This window comes from Oncorhynchus mykiss, chromosome 3, assembly GCF_013265735.2.
Source record: "Oncorhynchus mykiss isolate Arlee chromosome 3, USDA_OmykA_1.1, whole genome shotgun sequence".
Lineage (NCBI taxonomy): Eukaryota > Metazoa > Chordata > Actinopteri > Salmoniformes > Salmonidae > Oncorhynchus > Oncorhynchus mykiss.
Genome location: NC_048567.1, coordinates 14,539,866 through 14,559,968, shown reverse-complemented (window position 1 = coordinate 14,559,968; position 20,103 = coordinate 14,539,866). Strand labels below are relative to the sequence as shown.

General features: G+C 42.8%; 1 protein-coding gene across 6 annotated transcripts in view; it reads right to left on the bottom strand.

The window, feature by feature from the left end:
* Positions 1–20,103, bottom strand: part of LOC110510370 (histone-lysine N-methyltransferase 2A) — a 75,905-nt gene that overhangs the window by 41,641 nt on the left and 14,161 nt on the right. For 3 of the 6 annotated variants that reach the window (XM_036975378.1, XM_036975379.1, XM_036975381.1), the window contains exons 5-15: positions 19,896–20,009; positions 19,514–19,676; positions 19,135–19,369; positions 18,725–19,023; positions 16,759–16,862; positions 16,201–16,464; positions 16,003–16,113; positions 15,381–15,494; positions 15,086–15,226; positions 14,487–14,697; positions 14,238–14,351 (exon numbers count right to left, since the gene is read on the bottom strand). In XM_036975378.1, coding sequence (XP_036831273.1) covers positions 14,238–14,351; positions 14,487–14,697; positions 15,086–15,226; positions 15,381–15,494; positions 16,003–16,113; positions 16,201–16,464; positions 16,759–16,862; positions 18,725–19,023; positions 19,135–19,369; positions 19,514–19,676; positions 19,896–20,009 — 1,870 coding nt within the window. The remainder of the gene's footprint in view (positions 1–14,237; positions 14,352–14,486; positions 14,698–15,085; positions 15,227–15,380; positions 15,495–16,002; positions 16,114–16,200; positions 16,465–16,758; positions 16,863–18,724; positions 19,024–19,134; positions 19,370–19,513; positions 19,677–19,895; positions 20,010–20,103) is intronic. The other 3 variants (XM_021591722.2, XM_036975380.1, XM_021591744.2) reach the window with 3 other exon arrangements.

Here is a 20,103-nt window from a genome sequence, read left to right as displayed (position 1 = left end):
ATGTTTATTCATTTAAATATTATTAACGTTCGACCATGAGGCCACAAGACAGTGATTTGGTCATTTGGCTGCAGGAAAGAGTTAACATGTCGCATAATAAGTTGTATGGACTAACATTGTGCAATAATAGTGTTTAACATAATTCTTTAAATCTCTGTACCACACACACACAAATTATCTGTAAGGTTGCTCAGTTGAGCAGTGAATTTCAAACACAGAATCAACCACAAAGACCAGGGAGGTTTTCCAATGCCTCACAAAGGTGGTCACCTATTGCTAGATGGGTTTAAAAAAAAAGAGGCAGAAATTGAATATCCCTTTGAGCACGGTGAAATGATTAATTACAGTTTGGATGGTGTACCAATACACCCAGTCACTACAAAGTTGCCAGAGAGGAAGGAAACCGCTCAGGAATTTCACCATGATGCCAATCGTGACTTTTTAAAAACAGTTTAAAGAGTTTAATGGCTGTGATATAAGAAAACTGAGGATGGATCAATATTGTAGTCCCTCCACAATATTAACCTAATTGACAGAGTGAAAAGTAGTAAGCTAAAAATACTCCAAAACATGCATCCTGTTTGCAGTAAGGCACTAAAGTAAAACTGCAAAGAATTTGACTAAGACATTAACTTCATGTCTTGAATACCAGTGGTGTAAAGTACTTTTGTAAAAATACTTTAAAGCACTACTTAAATAGTTTTTTTTCAGTATCTGTACTTCACTATTTATATTTTTGACATTTACTTCACTACATTCCTAAAGATGTACTTTTTACTCCAAACTTTTCCCCTGACAACCCAAAATACTCGCTACATTTTGAATGCTTAGTAGGACAGGAAAATTATCCAACTCAAGTAGTTATTAAGAGAACATCCCTGGTCATCCCTACGGTCTCTGACGGACTCACTAAACACAAATCCTTTGTTTGTAAATTATATCTGAGGGAGAGAGTGTGCCCCTGGCTATCCGTAAATACATATATTTTTTTTAACAAGAAAATTGTGCCGTCTGGTTTGCTTAATATAAGGAATTTGCAATGATTTAAACTTTTACTTTTGATACCTAAGTATATTTAAAACAAAATACTTTTAGACTATTACTCAATTAGTATATTACTGGGCGACTTTCACTTGAGTAATTTTCTATTAAGGTATCTTTACTTTATCTCAAGTATAACAATTGAGTACTTGTTCCACCATCGCTGAATACAAAGCATTATGTTTGGGGCAAATCCAACAACACATCACAGAGTACCACTTTTCATATTTTCAAGCATGGTGGTGGCTGCATCATGCTATGGGTATGCTTGTCATCTGCAAGGACTAGGGAGTTCAGGTCTGCATTCTAACAGATACTGGGAAACAAATTCATCTTTCAGCAGGACAATAACCTAAAACACAAGGCGAAATATACACTGGCGTTGCTTACCAAGACGACGTTGAATGTTTGAGTGACCTAGTTAGCTTTGACTTAAATCTATGCAAGACTTGAATGGCTGTCTAGCATTGATCAACAACGAACTTGGCAGAGCTTGAAGAATTTAAAGAATAATGTGCAAATACTGTACAATCCAGGTGTTCAAAAACTCTTAGAGATTTACTCAGAAAGACTCACAGCTGTAATCACTGCCAAAAGGTGATTATATAACATGTATTGACTAAGGGGGTTGAATACATAATCAAGATAATTATATTACCAAGATTTTATTTTATTATAAAAAATAACAACAAGTTCAAATACTCTTTCAAAGTAGAAGAGATTCTGAGTAGGCGACAACTAAATCCATTGTAATCCCACCTTGTAACAACAAAATGTAGAAGTGAAGGGGTGTTCCCCCCCTTTGAATTGTCTTTTCAATGTCCATGTGGCCCATTGGCATCGGTTACTTCTATCGTTACTTCATATAAGAAAATAAATTACTTGGGGAAGGTAGTGTATAGATTGTATTGGGGGGGATAATAATGTCTCAATTTACGATGTGCTGGTCCTAGACATCCTTGTATGTAGCCTACTGTTTAACACCTTTTCCCGCTTCTTCCTTTACTCAGACAAGGGGTCTCTCCAACTGGAAGGGATTCTTCCAGCGTGTCCAGGGCCTCATCTGCACTTGTGAATTGCATTCTTTGCTTTCCCTTCCATACTCACAGCATTGCCAGGAATCGTAGATGAGTTTAGATTTCACTTTCCTCCAGTGACGGTCTGAACGGAATGAATTCGTAGTGCTTTTTCGCAGCCTAGCAGACAGGTCATGGATGAATCTAATGGATTAGAGCTGTGGATTTTAATCCCCTTACACCCCTGTGCATTCAGAATGTTGATTTTAGTCTGATAGTTCCACAATTTGAAGATGCAAGGGTATTTAGCAGGGGTGTGGACTCGAGTCACATGACTTGGACTCGAGTCACAAATCTGACGACTTGCAACTCAACTTTGACACCAATGACTCGTGAAATCAGTTTGACCACGTAGCTGGAAAGGGCTTCTTTTTCCTCGTCTTCCGGTAAAGACAATAATCTCGTGTTTCGTCTCGTTCTACAGTATTTTCAATTCCTCTTCCAAAGCTTTGTTTCCAAAAGGCTAATTTTGTCGTCTTGTTCGCTCACACACATGCCTTGTTGGTACGTGTCTGACACGATAGACTACTTCCTTTCGAGCAAATCTACTTTTTTTCAGCACAGATTGTAACGGTTTGTTTTGGTGAGCATCAAGAGCCTTTCAGCTACACTTTCCTGGATATCCTTTAGATGTTCATTACTCTCATTTGCATCTCCAAGTTGTTCCTTGTCTTTTCCTTTGAGGGAAGCCATGGTTGTGTCGCCGCGTCGCTTTACCAACTGATTGGTTGCTGATATTCACAGATTACCACTCACTCTCTCCCAGGTACTTGAGAATATATTGATCTATCGATTTTATGGGTTTAATTTAAACTTGTCTGGCTTCTACATAACAGTTTTGTCGGTAAAAAAGAGCTACTCACTCCCCATGCGTTCTAAACAGAGCTACTCTCTCCCCTTGCATCCTATCGGCACCCACATGCCCCTCTCATATGGCGCCAATTCCAAGGAAAACAAACTGAAACTAGACCAACAAAAAATGTGAGAAACATTTTCCTGAGAGCAAAGGTCAACCTCTTCATACCTGGAGGAAAAAAAACCCACAATAAAACAAAAGATGGGAAACGTTATATGTGTTTCTGGGTAACCCTGACAGGAAAAGGACAAAGCAAGGAAGCAGAACTCCTTTAGGCAGAAAATTACATCAGGCCATTACGTTTGAGAATCACCCACGTAATTCATTTGACCTTTCATACTAGTTCTCTATTGGAAACTCCTGTGCTTACTGTGATGAGTCATTTGTTGAATGCTCTTTAATGCTACTGGGGTCATTGCACCTGATGCACTGACTTGTGTCTCAATATACACAGTAGGCTTGTCACAATTCCAACATTATATAAACGATACCAGGCGAAGTATCACGATACCGAGATTCAGTGGCCTAGCATCCTCTGGAAGCTTTTCTGAACTTTCTCCAAAAACATGTCACTGAGATTCACACTTTCACTTAATACAACAAATTGAACTAATAGAATAGAATACTGCATAGAATAGCTGATTTGCTCATATTTGCAAAGCTCTACCTGTGATATGGCTGGAGGAATGGGAGGAAGGAATATACATCAGTGGAGGATGCTGAAGGGAGGACGGCTCATAATAATGTCTGGAACATCACAAATGGAATGGCATCAAACACATAGAAACCATGTGTTCGATCCCATTCCACTAATTCTGCTCCAGCCATTACCACAAGCCTGTTCTCCCCAATTAAGGTGCCACCAACCTCCTGTGATCTACATGCATAATGATCTGCATGTCATTGTGTCAGTAAGGAGGGCATGAAACCTTTACTCTTCAGTTGACATACACACAATCTCCCTCACTCTCATAAACACTCTCTCTCACAAACACACACACTGAGACCAACTTAAAAAACATTAGGCACCAAACAGAATTTAAGGAGCACCAGAAAGAAAGATGTTTTATATAGTTTAGGTTTACATTAGGCCTATATGAAGCACATCTCATGAGTAGGAGACCCATTTCCTTTCTTTGTGTACCAAAAAAATTGCCAACACCTACTGTCAAGTTACCAGGTTGTTAGATAGCTAGGTAACATGACTGAACAACGTTAGTTGATGTCAAATCAATAATTAGCAAACCTGGGTTTGTTCAAAATGGCCCGTGTCATGGTTTGTGATATATAAAATGCGCGAATCCTGATACAAATAAAAAAGGCATCTCTGGTAATATGGGTCATATTTTTGTAACCGTTTGGGCTAGAGACAAGCCATTTTCTTTGCTGTGAAGCTGCAAGCATGCCTGTCCATTTTCCCTCTCCGACAATAAGAGGCTGCATGACAGTGAACTGATCTGTGCTCTTGGTTATAACAGGCGATGAAATTATACAATGTATCAACATCGCTCGCGTTGCGTGCTGCTCCAACATAACACAAGTACAAATCTAAACAGAAGACTAAGGGTCTGCATCCCCACTTGCCATCACAAATAAATGATATATTTTCAAACTGACGGAGGAATAGACGTGCGTGAAGAGCGGACGGAGAGAAGCAGGTGAGGACTGGCAGGGGATGAGGATGGCTGATTACATCTGCCACACGTGATATGCTAATTAATTTAATTAAACTCAGCAAAAAAAGAAATGTCCTCTCACTGTCAACTGCATTTATTTTCAGCAAACTTAACATGTGTAAATATTTGTATGAACATAAACTGAACAAGTTCCACAGACATGTTAATAACAGAAATTGAATAATGTGTCCCTGAACAAAGGGGGGGGGGGGTCAAAATCAAAAGTAACAGTCAGTATCTGGTGTGGCCACCAGCTGTATTAAGTACTGCAGTGCACCTCCTCCTCATGGACTGCACCAGATTTGCCAGTTCCTGCTGTGAGATGTTAACCCACTCTTCCACTAAAGCACCTGCAAGACATTTCTGGGGGGAATGGCCCTAGCCCTCACCCTCCGATCCAACAGGTCCCAGACGTGCTCAAAGAGATTGAGATCCGGGCTCTTCGCTGGCCATGGCAGAAAACTGACATTCCTGTCTTGCAGGAAATCACGCACAAAACGAGCAGTATGGCTGGTGGCATAGTCATGCTGGAGGGACAATGTCAGGATGAGCCTGCAGTAAGGGTACCACGAGGGAGGAGGATGTCTTCCCTGTAAAGCGCAGCGTTGCGATTGCCTGCAATGACAACAAGCTCAGTCCGATGAGACACTCTGCTCCAGACCATGACGGACCTTCCACCTCCAAATCAATCCCGCTCCAGAGTACAGGCCTCGGTGTAAATCTCATTCCTTCGACGATAAACGCGAATCCGACCATCATCTCCCGGTAAGACAAAACCGTGACTTTTTGCCAGTCCTGTCTGGTCCTGCGATGGTGGGTTTGTGCCCATAGGCAACGTTGCTGCCTTACAACAGGCCTCCAAGCCCTCAGTCCAGCCTCTCACAGCCTATTGCGGACAGTCTGAGCACTGATGGAGGGATTGTGCGTTCCTGGTGTAACTCGGGCAGTTGTTGTTGCCATCCTGTACCTGTCCCGCACGTATGATGTTCAGATGTACCAATTCTGTGCAGGTGTTGTTACACGTGGTCTGCCACTGCGAGGACGATCAGCTGGCCGCTCTGTCTCCTTGTAGCGCTGTCTTAGGCGTCTCACAGTACGGACATTGCAATTTATTGGCCTGGCCACATATACAGTCCTCATTGCAGCTTGCCTAAGGCATGTTCACGCAGATGAGCAGGCATCTTTCTTTTGGTGTTTTTCAGAGTCAGTAGAAAGGCCTCTTTAGTGTCCTATGTTTTCATAACTGTGACCTTAATTGCCTACGCCTGTAAGCTGTTAGTGTCTTAACTATAAAATTAATGAGAAATACGAGTTTCTATTCTATTTTACCATTGGTTTATGAGATACTATTATTTCCTTATGGAGTTATCAAGAGTTGTAATTCTAAGTTGATTGGTTATTCTTGATTTAACATGTTTTTGAATCACGATGCGAATCATGGGTTCGAAGGGAAAATAACCGGTTCCCTCGGGTTCCTGGTTTTTGAGTAAATATACAAATATACTTTGTTCAGTCTGCATACAGACTAAAAATACAGTGGGGCAAAAAAGTATTTAGTCAGCCACCAATTATGTAAGTTTTCCCACTTAAAAAGATGAGATCTGTAATTTATCATCATAGGTACACTTCAACTATGACAGACAAAATGAGAAGAGAAATCCAGAAAATCACATTGTAGGATTTTTAATGAATTTATTTGCAAATGATGGTGGAAAATAAGTATTTGGTCAATAACAAAATTTGATCTCAATACTTTGTTATATACCCTTTGTTGGCAATGACAGAGGTCAAACGTTTTCTGTAAGTCTTCACAAGGTTTTCACCCACTGTTGCTGGTATTTTGGCCCATTCCTCCATGCAGATTTCCTATAGAGCAGTGATGTTTTGGGACTGTTGCTGGGCAACACAGACTTTCAACTCCCTCCAAAGATTTTCTATGGGGTTGAGATCTGGAGAGGCCACTCCAGGACCTTGAAATGCTTCTTACGAAGCCACTCCTTCGTTGCCCGGGCCGTGTGTTTGGGATCATTGTCATGCTGAAAGACCCAGCCACATTTCATCTTCAATGCCCTTGCTGATGGAAGGAGGTTTTCACTCAAAATCTCACGATACATGGCCCCATTCATTCTTTCCTTTACACGGATCAGTCGTCCTGGTCCCTTTGCAGAAAAACAGCCCCTAAGCATGATGTTTCCACCCCCATGCTTCTTCACAGTAGGTATGATGTTCTTTGAATGCACGACGAGATGAGTTTTTACCAATAAGTTATATTTTGATTTCATCTGACCATATGACATTCTCCCAATCTTCTTCTGGATCATCCAAATGCTCTCTAGCAAACTTCAGACGGGCCTGGACATGTACTGGCTTAAGCAGGGGGACACGTCTGGCACTGCTGGATTTGAGTCCCTGGCGGTGTAGTGTGTTACTGATGGTAGGCTTTGTTACTTTGGTCCCAGCTCTCTGCAGGTCATTCACTAGGTCCCCCCGTGTGGTTCTGGGATTTTTGCTCACCGTTCTTGTGATAATTTTGGCCCCACGGGGTGAGATCTTGCGTGGAGCCCCAGATCGAAGGAGATTATCAGTGGTCTTGTATGTCTTCCATTTCCTAATAATTGCTCCCACAGTTGATTGCTTCAAACCAAGCTGCTTACCTATTGAATCTGCAAACTTCCCAGCCTGGTGCAGGTCTACAATTTTGTTCCTGGTGTCCTTTGACAGCTCTTTGGTCTTGGCCATAGTTGAGTTTGGAGTGTGACTGTTTGAGGTTGTGGGTTTATACTGATAACAAGTTCAAACAGGTGCCATTAATACAGGTAACGAGTGGAGGACAAGAGGAGCCTCTAAAAGAAGAAGTTACAGGTCTGTGAGAGCCAGAAATCTTGCATGTTTGTAGGTGACCAAATACTTATTTTCCACCATAATTTGCAAATAAATTCATTAAAAATCCTACAATGTGATTTTCTGTATTTCTTTTTCTCATTTTGTCTATCATAGTTGAAGTGATGAAAATTACAGGCCTCTCTCATCTTTTTAAGTGGGAGAACTTGCACAATTTGTGGCTGACTAAATACTTGTTTGCCCCACTGTATATGTTAAATAGGGATGACAGTTACTCCAAATGGATTTTGATATGTGATTTGCTGAATTCATTTTTTCGATATAAATTTCACCAGATTGGGACTGCTGGATTGTTGGTGGGATCCTCCGATGGATTAGGGTGCCAACTCCCTGATGGGGTAACTCTTCCGAGAGGTCGCCAGTAAAACAAGGGAGTATGAACTAATGTTGAAAATGGTTTCAACAGTAACAGTATGTTTTGCTCTTTGACCTTTGTAGTAGAGATGGTGTTAAGAAAATTGGGAATGTAATAATTCATGTAGTATAGTTATATAGTCAACGCTTGTCTGAATTTCCTGAAACAGGAAGGAATTTAACTAAACTGTTGTTCTGGTCTGTGCTTTTTTGAGGTTATCATGGAAGGTGACGTCAGATCGTGTCTTAATGCATCATATGAATCATTTGGACACAAACTTTGTGTGTGAACCTCAAAACTCTCCCAAACTGGTTGAAGAAAAAGCGACAAAGGCGTTCAATGTGACAGTGACTTTTAACACTTCAATATGAGTCAGAGCCATTAACTTGGGTATGGGCGGCAGGAGTGCACTAGAGTCCTGAGATCGCGCAGGTGGAGTGAGCGTTGAGAGAGATAACATACACATTTCTCTCATGTTTCTGGGGTGCTGGTGGGAGGAATAGGCCAGACAGGATGGTGATAGCAGCACAGGTGAGAGGCTCGTGTACGTGGGAAAATCAGACGTATCCATTTGGATATTGAAATTGGGACATTATCAAGGACCATCAAATGTGACAGACAAGAGTTACATGTGCCGTTAGGAAGATGAACTGCAGCGCTATCTGAAGAAGACACGCTAGAATGATAAGTGCAGGGAGGAGGGGGGGGGCATTTAGGCTAAGTATGCATTGAGATACTGATCTTTCTGGCTGTTGCGAGAGTGCGCTTGCAGGCTAGGTGTGAGTCAGCCCGAAACTAGATAAAGAGAAGTCTGGTTTTGACATTTTGATCTTGTGTGACCATAGACAATGTTAATACATTCAGAGAAGCTTCTGTACTAGGTTGCCTTATAAAGGTAACCTCAGCTTATTGATATACACATACATTGACGTAGGTGATCATACCACTAGGGAGTGATCACATGTATAAAATCAGCTGTGCACTTAGGTGGGGTGCAGAACTTAAATCGGAAACATGCGTGCTATGTTCCCGTTGTCAACTTCTGTCTGCAATTGCATTAAAGGTTTAATTGATTTACTTAAAGAAGATATTGTCTGATTGCTGATTTCACCAATAAGCCAATGATTGACAAGGAATCTACCACGATAAATTTGAGTCAGACTCAAAGTAAGCACTAAGGACTGTCACTCTATATTTGGGTTGGATCATTTACAAAATGTTTTAGTTATGATTCGGAGAGAGAGAGAGGGGCTCTAAAATGCTGAGGGCACTGCTAAAATGTATAAGTCTTGGGGAGGCTCTAGAAAACTCATCTCTAAGTATCCTCTGACAGGGAGGTTGTTAGAGAACTCATTGGATGATAGCTTGGGTCAACCATGAAGGTTAATTTAGTTCTCTTTTGGCATCAGAATTGTAATGTTAAACCGCATTGATACATAGAGATTGCTGGATGATACGGTACAATTAATTGCATACAAGGCTCAGTCTTGTTTGCGATTACACACAAGGATGAAAATGAAGGAGATGGCATTGAGACCAGCATCACATGGGTATAGAACATAATGGAGTTTTAGTCGCATCAAGGGTGGTGTGAAGTTATTAAACGTGTACTTTTTCACTCTTTCCTTTGCAAGTCAATATGTTTTTAGGTTTCGTGGAACATAAGAGTGATCATTGTTCCAGAGGAGAGACTGATGTATATTGACTAATTGATTTGAGAATGTTTTAGTATGTCTATAACTGTAGAAGTGCATTAGGAGGAGTGACTAGTGTGTCATGGGTTAGATGGAATGATATATGTGTAAATGTATCTGTAGCAGGAGGCGAGGTACACATGAGGTGTGTTTGAGACAGAATGATTACATAGGGCTGTTAAGTGGGATGGAATGTGACTGCGGTGGAGATCTGTGGGGGCTCATAAATTAAGGTTGTGGTGATAGAGGGGTATTATTCCCAGAGACTATGTATATTGTTACAGGAGATGGCTCATAGGAGTGGGAGGACAGCTAACTGTGCACAATATAGGGACTATTATGAGGTTAAACTACAGCTAAACATTACACATACCCTGATCATTGTGAGAGTAGAAAAGATAGTGGTGGCATTTCAGACAATAAGGTAAACTTCCAGGAAACACGTGATTCAGTTTTGTTAGGTTGGATATTTTTCCAACTCATTAATCTCTTTCCCAATTTCTAACAGCCGGTGAACTCTTGACAGATTACATGCAGTAGTTATTCTCATGGCAGTCGCTGTAGGGACATTAATTGAAGGAGGCTATAGTCATGGGCCATGTTAGTAGTAGCAGGGGTTACTTTAGTAGCATTGTTGGGATATCAGTTTATGAGGACTCATGCCAAATGGCTGGGTAGCTGGTAACTGGGAGACTGATGGGAGTACCGGGGGCTGTTATTCAAATGGCACAAATTAGTGATCTTGCCATAAGGGGGAGTCTATGTTGTCAGGAAATGACCAATGTGTTGCAGTGTGTATATCCTCAGAAGAAAGCAGCACATGAGAAGCAGGAGATAACCAAGGGCACGGGCTGAATTCTGGAGATTGAGTGTACATCAAGATACACCAGGCAGGGGTGTTGGGACAGTGTTGGTCTGGTCTATGCACAGTACTCCTTACAGCACATGTAGCGGTAAAGATCGTCATGTCTCTCCTCGGTGGGTTCACAGATCTCACAGGAAGTGAGGTCCAACTGCATAATGGGTGAACTTGAAGACGCCATGACAGAGGAAGCAGAGCTAAAGAGAGAAAGAGAGAGAGAGACTAGATTCCACTGTAGACATGTAGATGGGTTGGGTCAGGGAGCTACTTTAAACATCATAGTTGGGTTGGGTTAGCTGCTTTATTGGTTAATGCATCATATGAAAGGATAGATGGTGGGGTAATTGTACTCTAAACAACATTTTGGAGGCATTGATGTAAAAGTCTATACAGTGCTGAGTTACCTCAAGAGGATGTAGCGTTGATTTGTTCCCCAATGGAGGAGATGGGGAACAAAGTGAAAATGACATGGCTTGGGAACACCTCTCAAAACCTAGGGCCGGGAAAGGGGAAGACTGGGCGAAAGCATGAGGAGGCTTTTTTGGGCTTTCAATTTTGTGGAATCCAGCAGAAAAGTATCCTAGAGGCATAGAGTCAGGTGAAGAGAGAGAGTGGGAATTGTCATGGTCTCAGACTTTGTTTTTCATGCATATATAATTATGCGTAGCTTAACACATTGTTAATGCTGTTGTTTTGTGTTTCTTTTCGGCTTTCCAAGTCTTGTGCTATCACTCTCTTAAGAACCAGAAAGAGAAAGTCGAAAAGCAGCTCCAGCTGAAGTGGAGAAAGCCAACAGCTTCAGCTGGAATGGCATTCTGTTGTGTGATGAGAGATGGAAATAAGAGTGTGCATATAGAACAGAGGCCATAAGCCTAACTGTGAATGTTAATCGTGTTTTATTTTTTATTGTTTGTCCATTTAAAAGTAATTTCCAAGTGTATGTATTGTTGAACAGTATGGAGTAATATGTTTGATACAAGGGACTGTTAGATTCTGGGTTCTGACTTCTTAATTAACTTCTTTGGGATAGGGGGCAGTATTGGGTAGCTTGGATGAAAAACGTGCCCAAATTAAGCTGCCTGCTAGAATATGCATATAATTAGTAAATTTGGATAGAAAACACTCTGAAGTTTCTAAAACTGTTTGAATGATGTCTGTGAGTATAACATAACTCATATGGCAGGCAAAAACTTCAACCAAGAAGTGGGAAATCTGAGGTTTGTAGTTTTTCAACTCAGCCCCCCTTGAAGATACAGTGGGATATTAGTTATGTTTCACTTCTCAAGGCTTCCATTAGATGTCAACAGTATTTACAAACTGTTTTGAGGATTCTACTCTAAAGGAGGGGCTCATGAGAGCTCTTTGAGTGAGTGGTCTGGCAGAGTGCCACAGCCTCGGTCTGGCACTCACGTGAAAAGTTCCACTTCATTTGTACAGACAAAGGAATTGTCCGGTTGGAACATTAATGAAGTTTTATGTTAAAGACATCCTAAAGATTGATACCATACTTAGTTTGGCATGTTTCTACGGGCTGTAACAGAACTTTTTGTCCGACGTTCGGCTCGACCTGAACGCGCTTTTGGATTTGTTTACCAAACGCCCTAACAAAAGAAGATATTTGGACATAACTGATGGACATTATCAAACAAATCAAACATTTATGGTGGAACTGGGATTCCTGGGAGTGCATTCTGATGAAGATCATCAAAGGTAAGTGAATATTTCTGACTAATGTTGACTACCCAATATGGCAGGTATCTTTTTGGCTGCTTTGTTGTCTAAAGGCTGTACTCAGATTATTGCATGGTTTGCTTTCTCCGTAAAGTTTTTTGAAATCTGACACAGCGGTTGCATTAAGTTTAATGTTTATTATGAGTATTTCTGTAATTTGATGTGGCTCTCTGCACAATCACTGCATGTTTTACAACTACTGAACGTAACGCGCCAATGTAAACTCAGATTTTTTTATATAAATATGAACTTTATCAAACAAAACATACATGTATTGTGTAACATGAAGTCCTATGAGTGTCATCTGATGAAGATCATCGAAGGTTAGTGATTCATTTTATCTCTATTTCTGCTTTTTGTGACTCCTCTCTTTGGCTGGAAAAATGAGAATTTTATTTTTTTAAATGGTGTAAAATACTGCTTGAGGAAGTTTAATTATGAGATTTTTGTTATTTTGAATTTGGCGCCCTGCACTTTCACTGGCTGTTGCGGGGGGGTTCCGCTAGCGGAACCTAGGCAGGTTAAACTTGGAACATTGTTATACTAGAGACATGATGGAACAAAAGTAATACGATAGTATCTGAGGATTGATAGAGACTGGTTTTTATATCAGAAGTTAATGGTTATCTGTAGGAGCCAGATGGCTTTGGAATATGCTGTGTAGAAGGGAGGCAATCACGATTGCTATAGGTGATACGGGTGGAGAGCTTTGGAATAGGCATCAAGGGGGTTGAGGTCAGGTCACCTTAAGGGAGAAGGAACAGTTTATTACCCCATCACTTCGTCTTCCTGTCGAAACATAACAGATGTAAGGGTTGGAGAGAAGGAGGAGTGCATCTAAATTGGAGCATATATACTTGTGTTGGTGGAGACATGTTTTGTCTGAATGCAGCTGTATTGACCCTCTGGGAAGAATAAACTTGTTTAAGCTTTCATAGTATCCATTGAGTTAGACTGAGAATTAGAACCTAACAACACACACAGGAAACTTGTGAAAAGCCTAGCAGCTTTGCAGTTCTTGACACTCAACTCCGGTGTGCCTGGTACCTACTACTAAAACCCATTCAAAGGCACTGAATAATCTTGCCCATTCACCCTCTGAATAGCACACATGCACAATCCATGTCTCAAGGATTTAAAAAAAATCCTTCTTTAACTTGTCTCCTCCCCTTCATCTACACTGATTGAAGGTAACATCCATACGGGCTCATAGTTCTCAACTGGATTCACCTGGTCAAGCTGTCAAGGAAAGAGCAGGTGTTTCCAATGTGTTGTACCCTCAGTGTATGTTCTCTATTGTGAAAGCAGGGATGCAAACTGGTGAGGGCCTAAAAAAAGTGACAGAAATTCTTCCTACAGAAACACACAACAAAAGCTACGTAAACTGCAAGAAAATGTGCCTATTTTCAGAGTGGGGTTGTCACCACACCAACACTTTACTAAGGATGTGCTACCAGACCAAGTATCATAATACAGAGTAATATGTATCTACTTCCCTTGCACTGCGAGCAGCTCCAATTATTTCACAAATGTACACAAACAACATTACTATCTGCACACGCCAGCTCGCCATCACAGCTAAATAGCATTTTAAAAGTGATAGAGATGTGCAGAAAAAACAGATGGAGAGATGCCGCTGAGCAGGCTAATGGCTGGTAAGTGGGCCGCAGCTAGCTGCTCACAGCTGTCATACGTGATTTTGGATGAAGCACTCGTTCTGATATGACATATCTGACATCACGATCTAAACCCTGGTATTCTATTTGTAGGACGCAGAGGGTAGGGATGCATTCTGTACAGTGGGTAGTGATCACACAGGGAGAAGATCTGTTGGGGCCTCAACATTATAACTCAATGAGTGATACACTACACCTACACACTTTTTGTCAGATCTACATGACTCACATGGATGACCTTCTGTATTCTGAGATCAAAAGGCAAATATCACGGAAAAGTGACGAGTTTGCATCCCTGTGAAAGGTACGGCTGAGCATGGGAGCCCGTTACACAGCATAAGATGTTGGGCGTAACACTGGAAGACTCACCTGTCAGGTCCTCACACTTGGCATGGACCCAGTGGTTACAGGTGGCACACTGCATCATCTGACTGTCGTAGTCACTGTCCTCATAGCACTTGAAGCAGATCGGACAGTAGTTGCCTTTAGAAAGTGATATCGTCAATATCCTGCCATTCCCATATGAATAGTGAAATCAAATAAATGAGCTTGTCTTTTATCATGTTTTAACATTTGTGTTTGCAGATCGACTTCCCCAAAGCGTTCACTTCATCTTACCTTGGTCGTGGAGCTTGGTGCAGTCTGGACAGAGTCCTTTATCGTGGTTCCACTCGGTGTCCCAACTCTTCCCTGGTGTAACCCCACAGCTTTTACACCTGATGCACGTCATACACACCCAGGCCTTCCTCCTCCTGTTGGGTTTGGGGTAGTTAGGCCCCAGGCATGAAGGGTGATAACAGTTCTGACATCTGTCACACTCCAGCATAGGCTGAGGAACACCAGAGAGATACAGTATTACAGTTACACATATATTGGTGGCAACACTAATGTCACAGTTTTTTCCTGATCAGTGAAAACCAAAGATGGTGGATATATGAAGATTGTTAACGGCCTGAGTGTGAATTATTGAACAAAATGTCAGTTCTGATGTAATAAAGTAAGTTCCTCTCCTATAGGCATCAATGCAATATCAGCTAGATCTGGTCTACTTAGTTCATTGACTCTCATTGAAGCAGAAAAAAAAACAGTGTGGGGTGTCTCACTTACTCTTCAGTCACTGGGTTAACTATAGACCCTGGATATAGCCTAAAAACTAGTGACCAGGTGGTTCAGTCCTCAGGTGAGACAAGTGACTGGGGCCTTGCGTGGACCCATACCTTGGAGTGCTTGTTTTTTCTGCCACATATATGGCAGCACTTGCAGCGGCGACAGCACCAGTTCTCCTCAGAGGCCCGCTCCGTTGCCTCAAGGCAAAACCGGTGGAAGGGATCACAGCACACCTGGCAGTACAGCATTTGCTAGGATAGGAAGAGGGAATTCAAAAGATCCATCATGGCCATACATTGACAAAAACATTATAAATGTCAAAACATCATAAAGCAAATAGCAGTTTTGAAAAAGACATTCCTCCAATGGACATTGTAATAACAGAGCCATGTTGTGAGCCTTTACTTCTTGTTGTCCTTTACTGGCACAGAGCAGGCAGACACAGGGGGGCATGATGGGTACAGAGGTCAGGATACTCAGGCCTCCCATCATCCACACATTCTGGAGGTCACAGTCCTCCTGCATGGCAGACAGGGGAGGCTTAGACATAGCTTTCAGCTCTCATACAGAGGCCCGCAGGACAGAGTCAGACACAGGAGTGGGAGATACAGAGATGGGAAACAACAGCCTTTTGGACTCTTGATGTAGAAGAACACTGACATCCAGTGGCTAGATAAGGGTATTACAGAACTAAACCAAACCAAAGACAAAACCTGATGATGATAATGGCTAATTTAATCATGGTTATAAACTGAGTAGTTTGGGTCCTGGGTGCTGATGGGCAATCTTGCTGTGTATTTAGCATACAATATATCACAGGTATGACGCAAAACAACTTATTTACTGTTATATTTATGTTGGTAACGGTTTATCATTGCAATAAAGGCACCTCAGGGATTTCTGGTATATTGGCCATTAAAACTGGGTGGTTCAAGCTCTGAATGGCTGACAGCTGTATACCACGGGTATACCTGGTAAATGAGATCTCTAAAACCACAGCTACAAGAGGCAAGGAAAAGCATCTGACCTTGAAGTCCACGCCAATCTTGTGCGTAGGCTCGGAGGGCTCCCTCTCCCTCTGGTCAAATCCATTGGCCAGGGCGGCCAGGACGCTAGGTGGCATCTGTTCCATAGGATTCTGGGAAAAATACGACGAAGCATAAAAATAGGCTCGTCCCCACCCCGCCTCCACCAACATTCTTCCCCTCTCACCCCCTACCCTCACCCTGGCCCTTGGCCACCCCGGGGTGGCCCCAGTGTGGGATAGCAGGCGCCAGGGGTGGGGAGACCCTTGGTCCTCAGGGTAGGAGGAGGATAGCTCCAGGTCTGACTGTAAGTGTGGGGGCGACTGCGTCATCTGCAGCAGTAGCTGCTCCGCCGACAGCCCCTCTGACTCGCTTTCTCCCTGGTGGTCATCGTCCAGCCAGCTGTAGACACCACCGCTCCACAGGCCTGTTTGCTTCTGCTGTGCCTGTGAAGGGTGGGACTGCTGAGGCCAAAGCAAAAGAGCACTAGCGTTATCTGCCACGAGTACCTATAAGCAAGCAGCAGCTTAACTCAGAATGAGAGGAGAGAGAAGGAAGAGAGGACAGGGAATCCCACCATGAGGTGCAGCAGAGAGAAGACGAAGTAAGTGGAAAGATAGAGATTGGAGAGAGAGAGGGGGGTGGGGAGTGGGTTGTGCAGATCCTTTGTGTTATTCACCTAGGCGACCCAGAAACGGTCAATTCTTGCACTGCCTGGTCAGTGGCATCAGAGCAGTAGCCCTGTTGTGATTCTTTACCTTGTCAGTTTTACGGCGAGCAGGAGGGACTCGGTGGTGCAGCCTGCGATGTCTCAAACCGTCGTCCGATAGGTCTCCCAGGAATCCATCCAGAGAGACAAAGTCTGAAGACAAAAAGAAACCATTGCAGGGGTGATTAGACATAGTGTTAATACTTCAGAGTTAACGCATTACCTCACAGCTTTGACAGGGATCTTCTAGAACAGTGGTTCCCAATCTTTTTGTAGTCCCGTACCCCTTCAAACATTCAACCTCCAGCTGCGTACCCTCTCTAGCACCAGGGTCAGCGCACTCTCAAATGTTGCCACCATTGTAAGCCTGCCACACACACACTATACGATACATGTATTAATGAGTGCGAGTTGTGGTCCTATAAGAGCTCTTATAGGACCATGGCACAAATAATAATAATCAATTAATAATCAATCGTTTGGCTCTTTATTTAACCATCTTACATATAAAACCTTATTTGTTCATCAAAAAATGTGAATAACTCACCACAGGTTAATGAGAAGGGTGTGCTTGGATGGATGCACATAACTCTGAAATGGTGGGTTGTATTGGAGTCTGTCTTAAATCATTTTCCATACACTCTCACATAGGTACGTGGTTGCAAAGGGTATCAGTGTCTTAACAGCGTGGTTTGCCAAGGCAGGATACTCTGAGCGCAGAGAAGAGCTCCAACTTCTTAATCATAGCCTAAATTTTGTCCCGCACATTGAATATAGTTGCGGAGAGTCCCTGTAATCCTAGATTCGGATCATTCAGGCTAGAAAAAACATCGCCCAGATAGGCCAGACGTGTGAGAATCTCGTCATCATGCAAGCGTTCAGACAAGTGAAAATTATGGGCAGTAAAAAAAACATTAAGCTCGTGTCAATACTTTGCCCCTTGATAACCAGCGCACACAAGTATGTTGTAGAAACTGTAGTCTGCCAAACAACTTTCAAGCTGTCAGGCATTCCCTTGGCAGCAAAAGCCTCTCGGTGGATGCTGCAGTGTACCCAAGCGGCGTACACTGCCGAGAGCAACTGCTTGCACGCGCTACCACTCCACTATGTCTCCCCATCATGTCCTGTCATGTCACTGATGCATTGTGAAACAGTGTTGTTTGATGAAGGCATTGTTTGTATCGTTTTTTGGGCCTTTGCCACAGCATTGTCCCAGCCATATCCACGGCAGCAGGAATAATTAAGTCCTCCACAATAGTATGGGGCTTTCCTGTCCTAGCCACTTGGTAGCTCACCATATAAGACGCTTCTAGCCCATTCCTATTAATGGTATCTGTTGATTTTATACATGTCTTACTACTCGAAAGTCATCTTAATTCTCTCTCAAAAAACTCCCATGGCTTATTTTTCAAATTGGCATGTTTTGTTTCTAAATGTCTGTGCCAGAGTGAAGGTTTCATTGAGTTGTGAGAGTACTTTTGCATATAACACACTGTGGCTGAGGAAAGGTACTACACCCAATATAAGTGAGCCCCAAATCAATGTAGTTCTCATCATATTTGCACCTTTTCGATGGTCCAATGTCCCTGTCTGTTGTTTGATGCTTTCCCGGGTTAGGGGACGGTAGCTCTTTAGCTGCATCAGATTCACAACTGTCAGTATCCATGCTAGCTGGGCTAACAACAAATGTAGAATTACTGATGCTAGCATTGGATGTGCTCGTGGAAGCAACACAACTTGTGTAGTCAACAGGTGCAGGTGTAGAACTGCTGGTAGTAGCAGTACTACCAGTAGAGCTGGTATGCGTCTCTATGGACGCAGGCCTTACTAAAATGGACTGTTTGAAAATGTGGAGAAAAAAAGAAAGTTAAATGTGAATCACATTTTTATTTGGCATACTCCCGACGGCATTGCACGTCCCCCAGTTTGGGAATACCTGTTCCAGAAGATCTGACAATATTAAATAGAGTAAAATCCCTTTCTATGATCACTTCCCAATAATGTTACATTACTACCTTGGATGCGTGGGCCGGGGCCTCTCCTCCGGCCGGGGGAGGCAGAGTTGGAGCCCACAGTGATCTCCAGGTCGGAGTCATAGTCCAGCAGGTCAAAGTAGGAGCGCGGCTTCACACAGCGGCGCGGCTGCTTCCTCACAGATGGGCTGTGGCTGTCTCCCACCTCCATCCCATCAACTTCCTCATTGCTAGACTGAACCACGCTGAGGCAGTGCCGCCTGCGCTTCCCAGGACCTCCAGGGAACTTGCCACTCAAACGACGTGCTTTTCTGTCTTCAATCTGATCACATCTTTTATATCTTATGGAGAGAGAAAAAAATGGGTCATTTAGTTGTCTATTCAATCTATATAATTCAATAGCATATATGCGAGTTGGTCACCTTTGCAATTCTGATGAGCAGTACACTTACATGCAGCACTGTCGCTTCGTATTGGGCCCTCCAAACTTGGGTTTGTCCAGGCAGTTCATGCACTCGCCACAGTCCTCCTCATGGTTGCAGCCCTTGCAGATCCCACACCTCCGAGAGCGGAGCCCAAAAGGTCCAAGGCTCTTTTGTTTAGCAAAACCTGCTCCCGACTTCCTGACCTTGGTAACCTTTTGGTCCAGCAGCCCAGGGCTGTCTGGCCCAGAGAGAGACTGACCCCCTTCAATAGATAAGGTATATAATTAAGATATCTTTCATAGGAAAGTCAAAGAAAGTTGTGTGGAAAGACCAGAACTCATGTCACTTAAAAAATTTTGTTGAGAGATTTGCCTTGATAATCAGTTTTGAAAGCTTGTGGCTCTACCTTGGTTCTTTCCAGAGGGGGATATGCCAGTTCTCTCATGCAGAGGCAGCGCACTGAGTCTGGGGATCATGTCTTCGGGCACCAGTGCACGAGGCTGGCCCAGCACCACAGCTGCTGCACGGCACACATGCTTGATGCGTGGACCCCCCGCTCTGCGGAACTCCTGTTAACAAGGAGAGAGGGGGGACAGGGAGGGATGCTGTTTCATCACAATGAAAAATGTATTTATGACCAGAAAAGGTGGGTCTTAGTGAGGAAGAAACAACATACTGATACTTTATTAAAAGTAAGAGACAAAGCAACATTCAGACACATTGAAAAGTGAGAGAAACTGAAGATGCAGAGAACAGCACAGACCAGGATTGTGTTCATATGCCCATACCTGTGACAGGGGAGGGTCAGTCATGTTTGAGGCAACAGGCTCAAGCTGCTCTTTCGATTTCCTCCTTTGTCTCTTCCCTGCTGCATCTCTGGAGCCAGCAGGCCCTGATAGAAGCTGCAGGTAACATGTTTCATCACTATGGGCTTACACAGGAAGCTCTCCAGAGATATCACAATATTGGTGTTAATGAATATCATCCTATTTAATA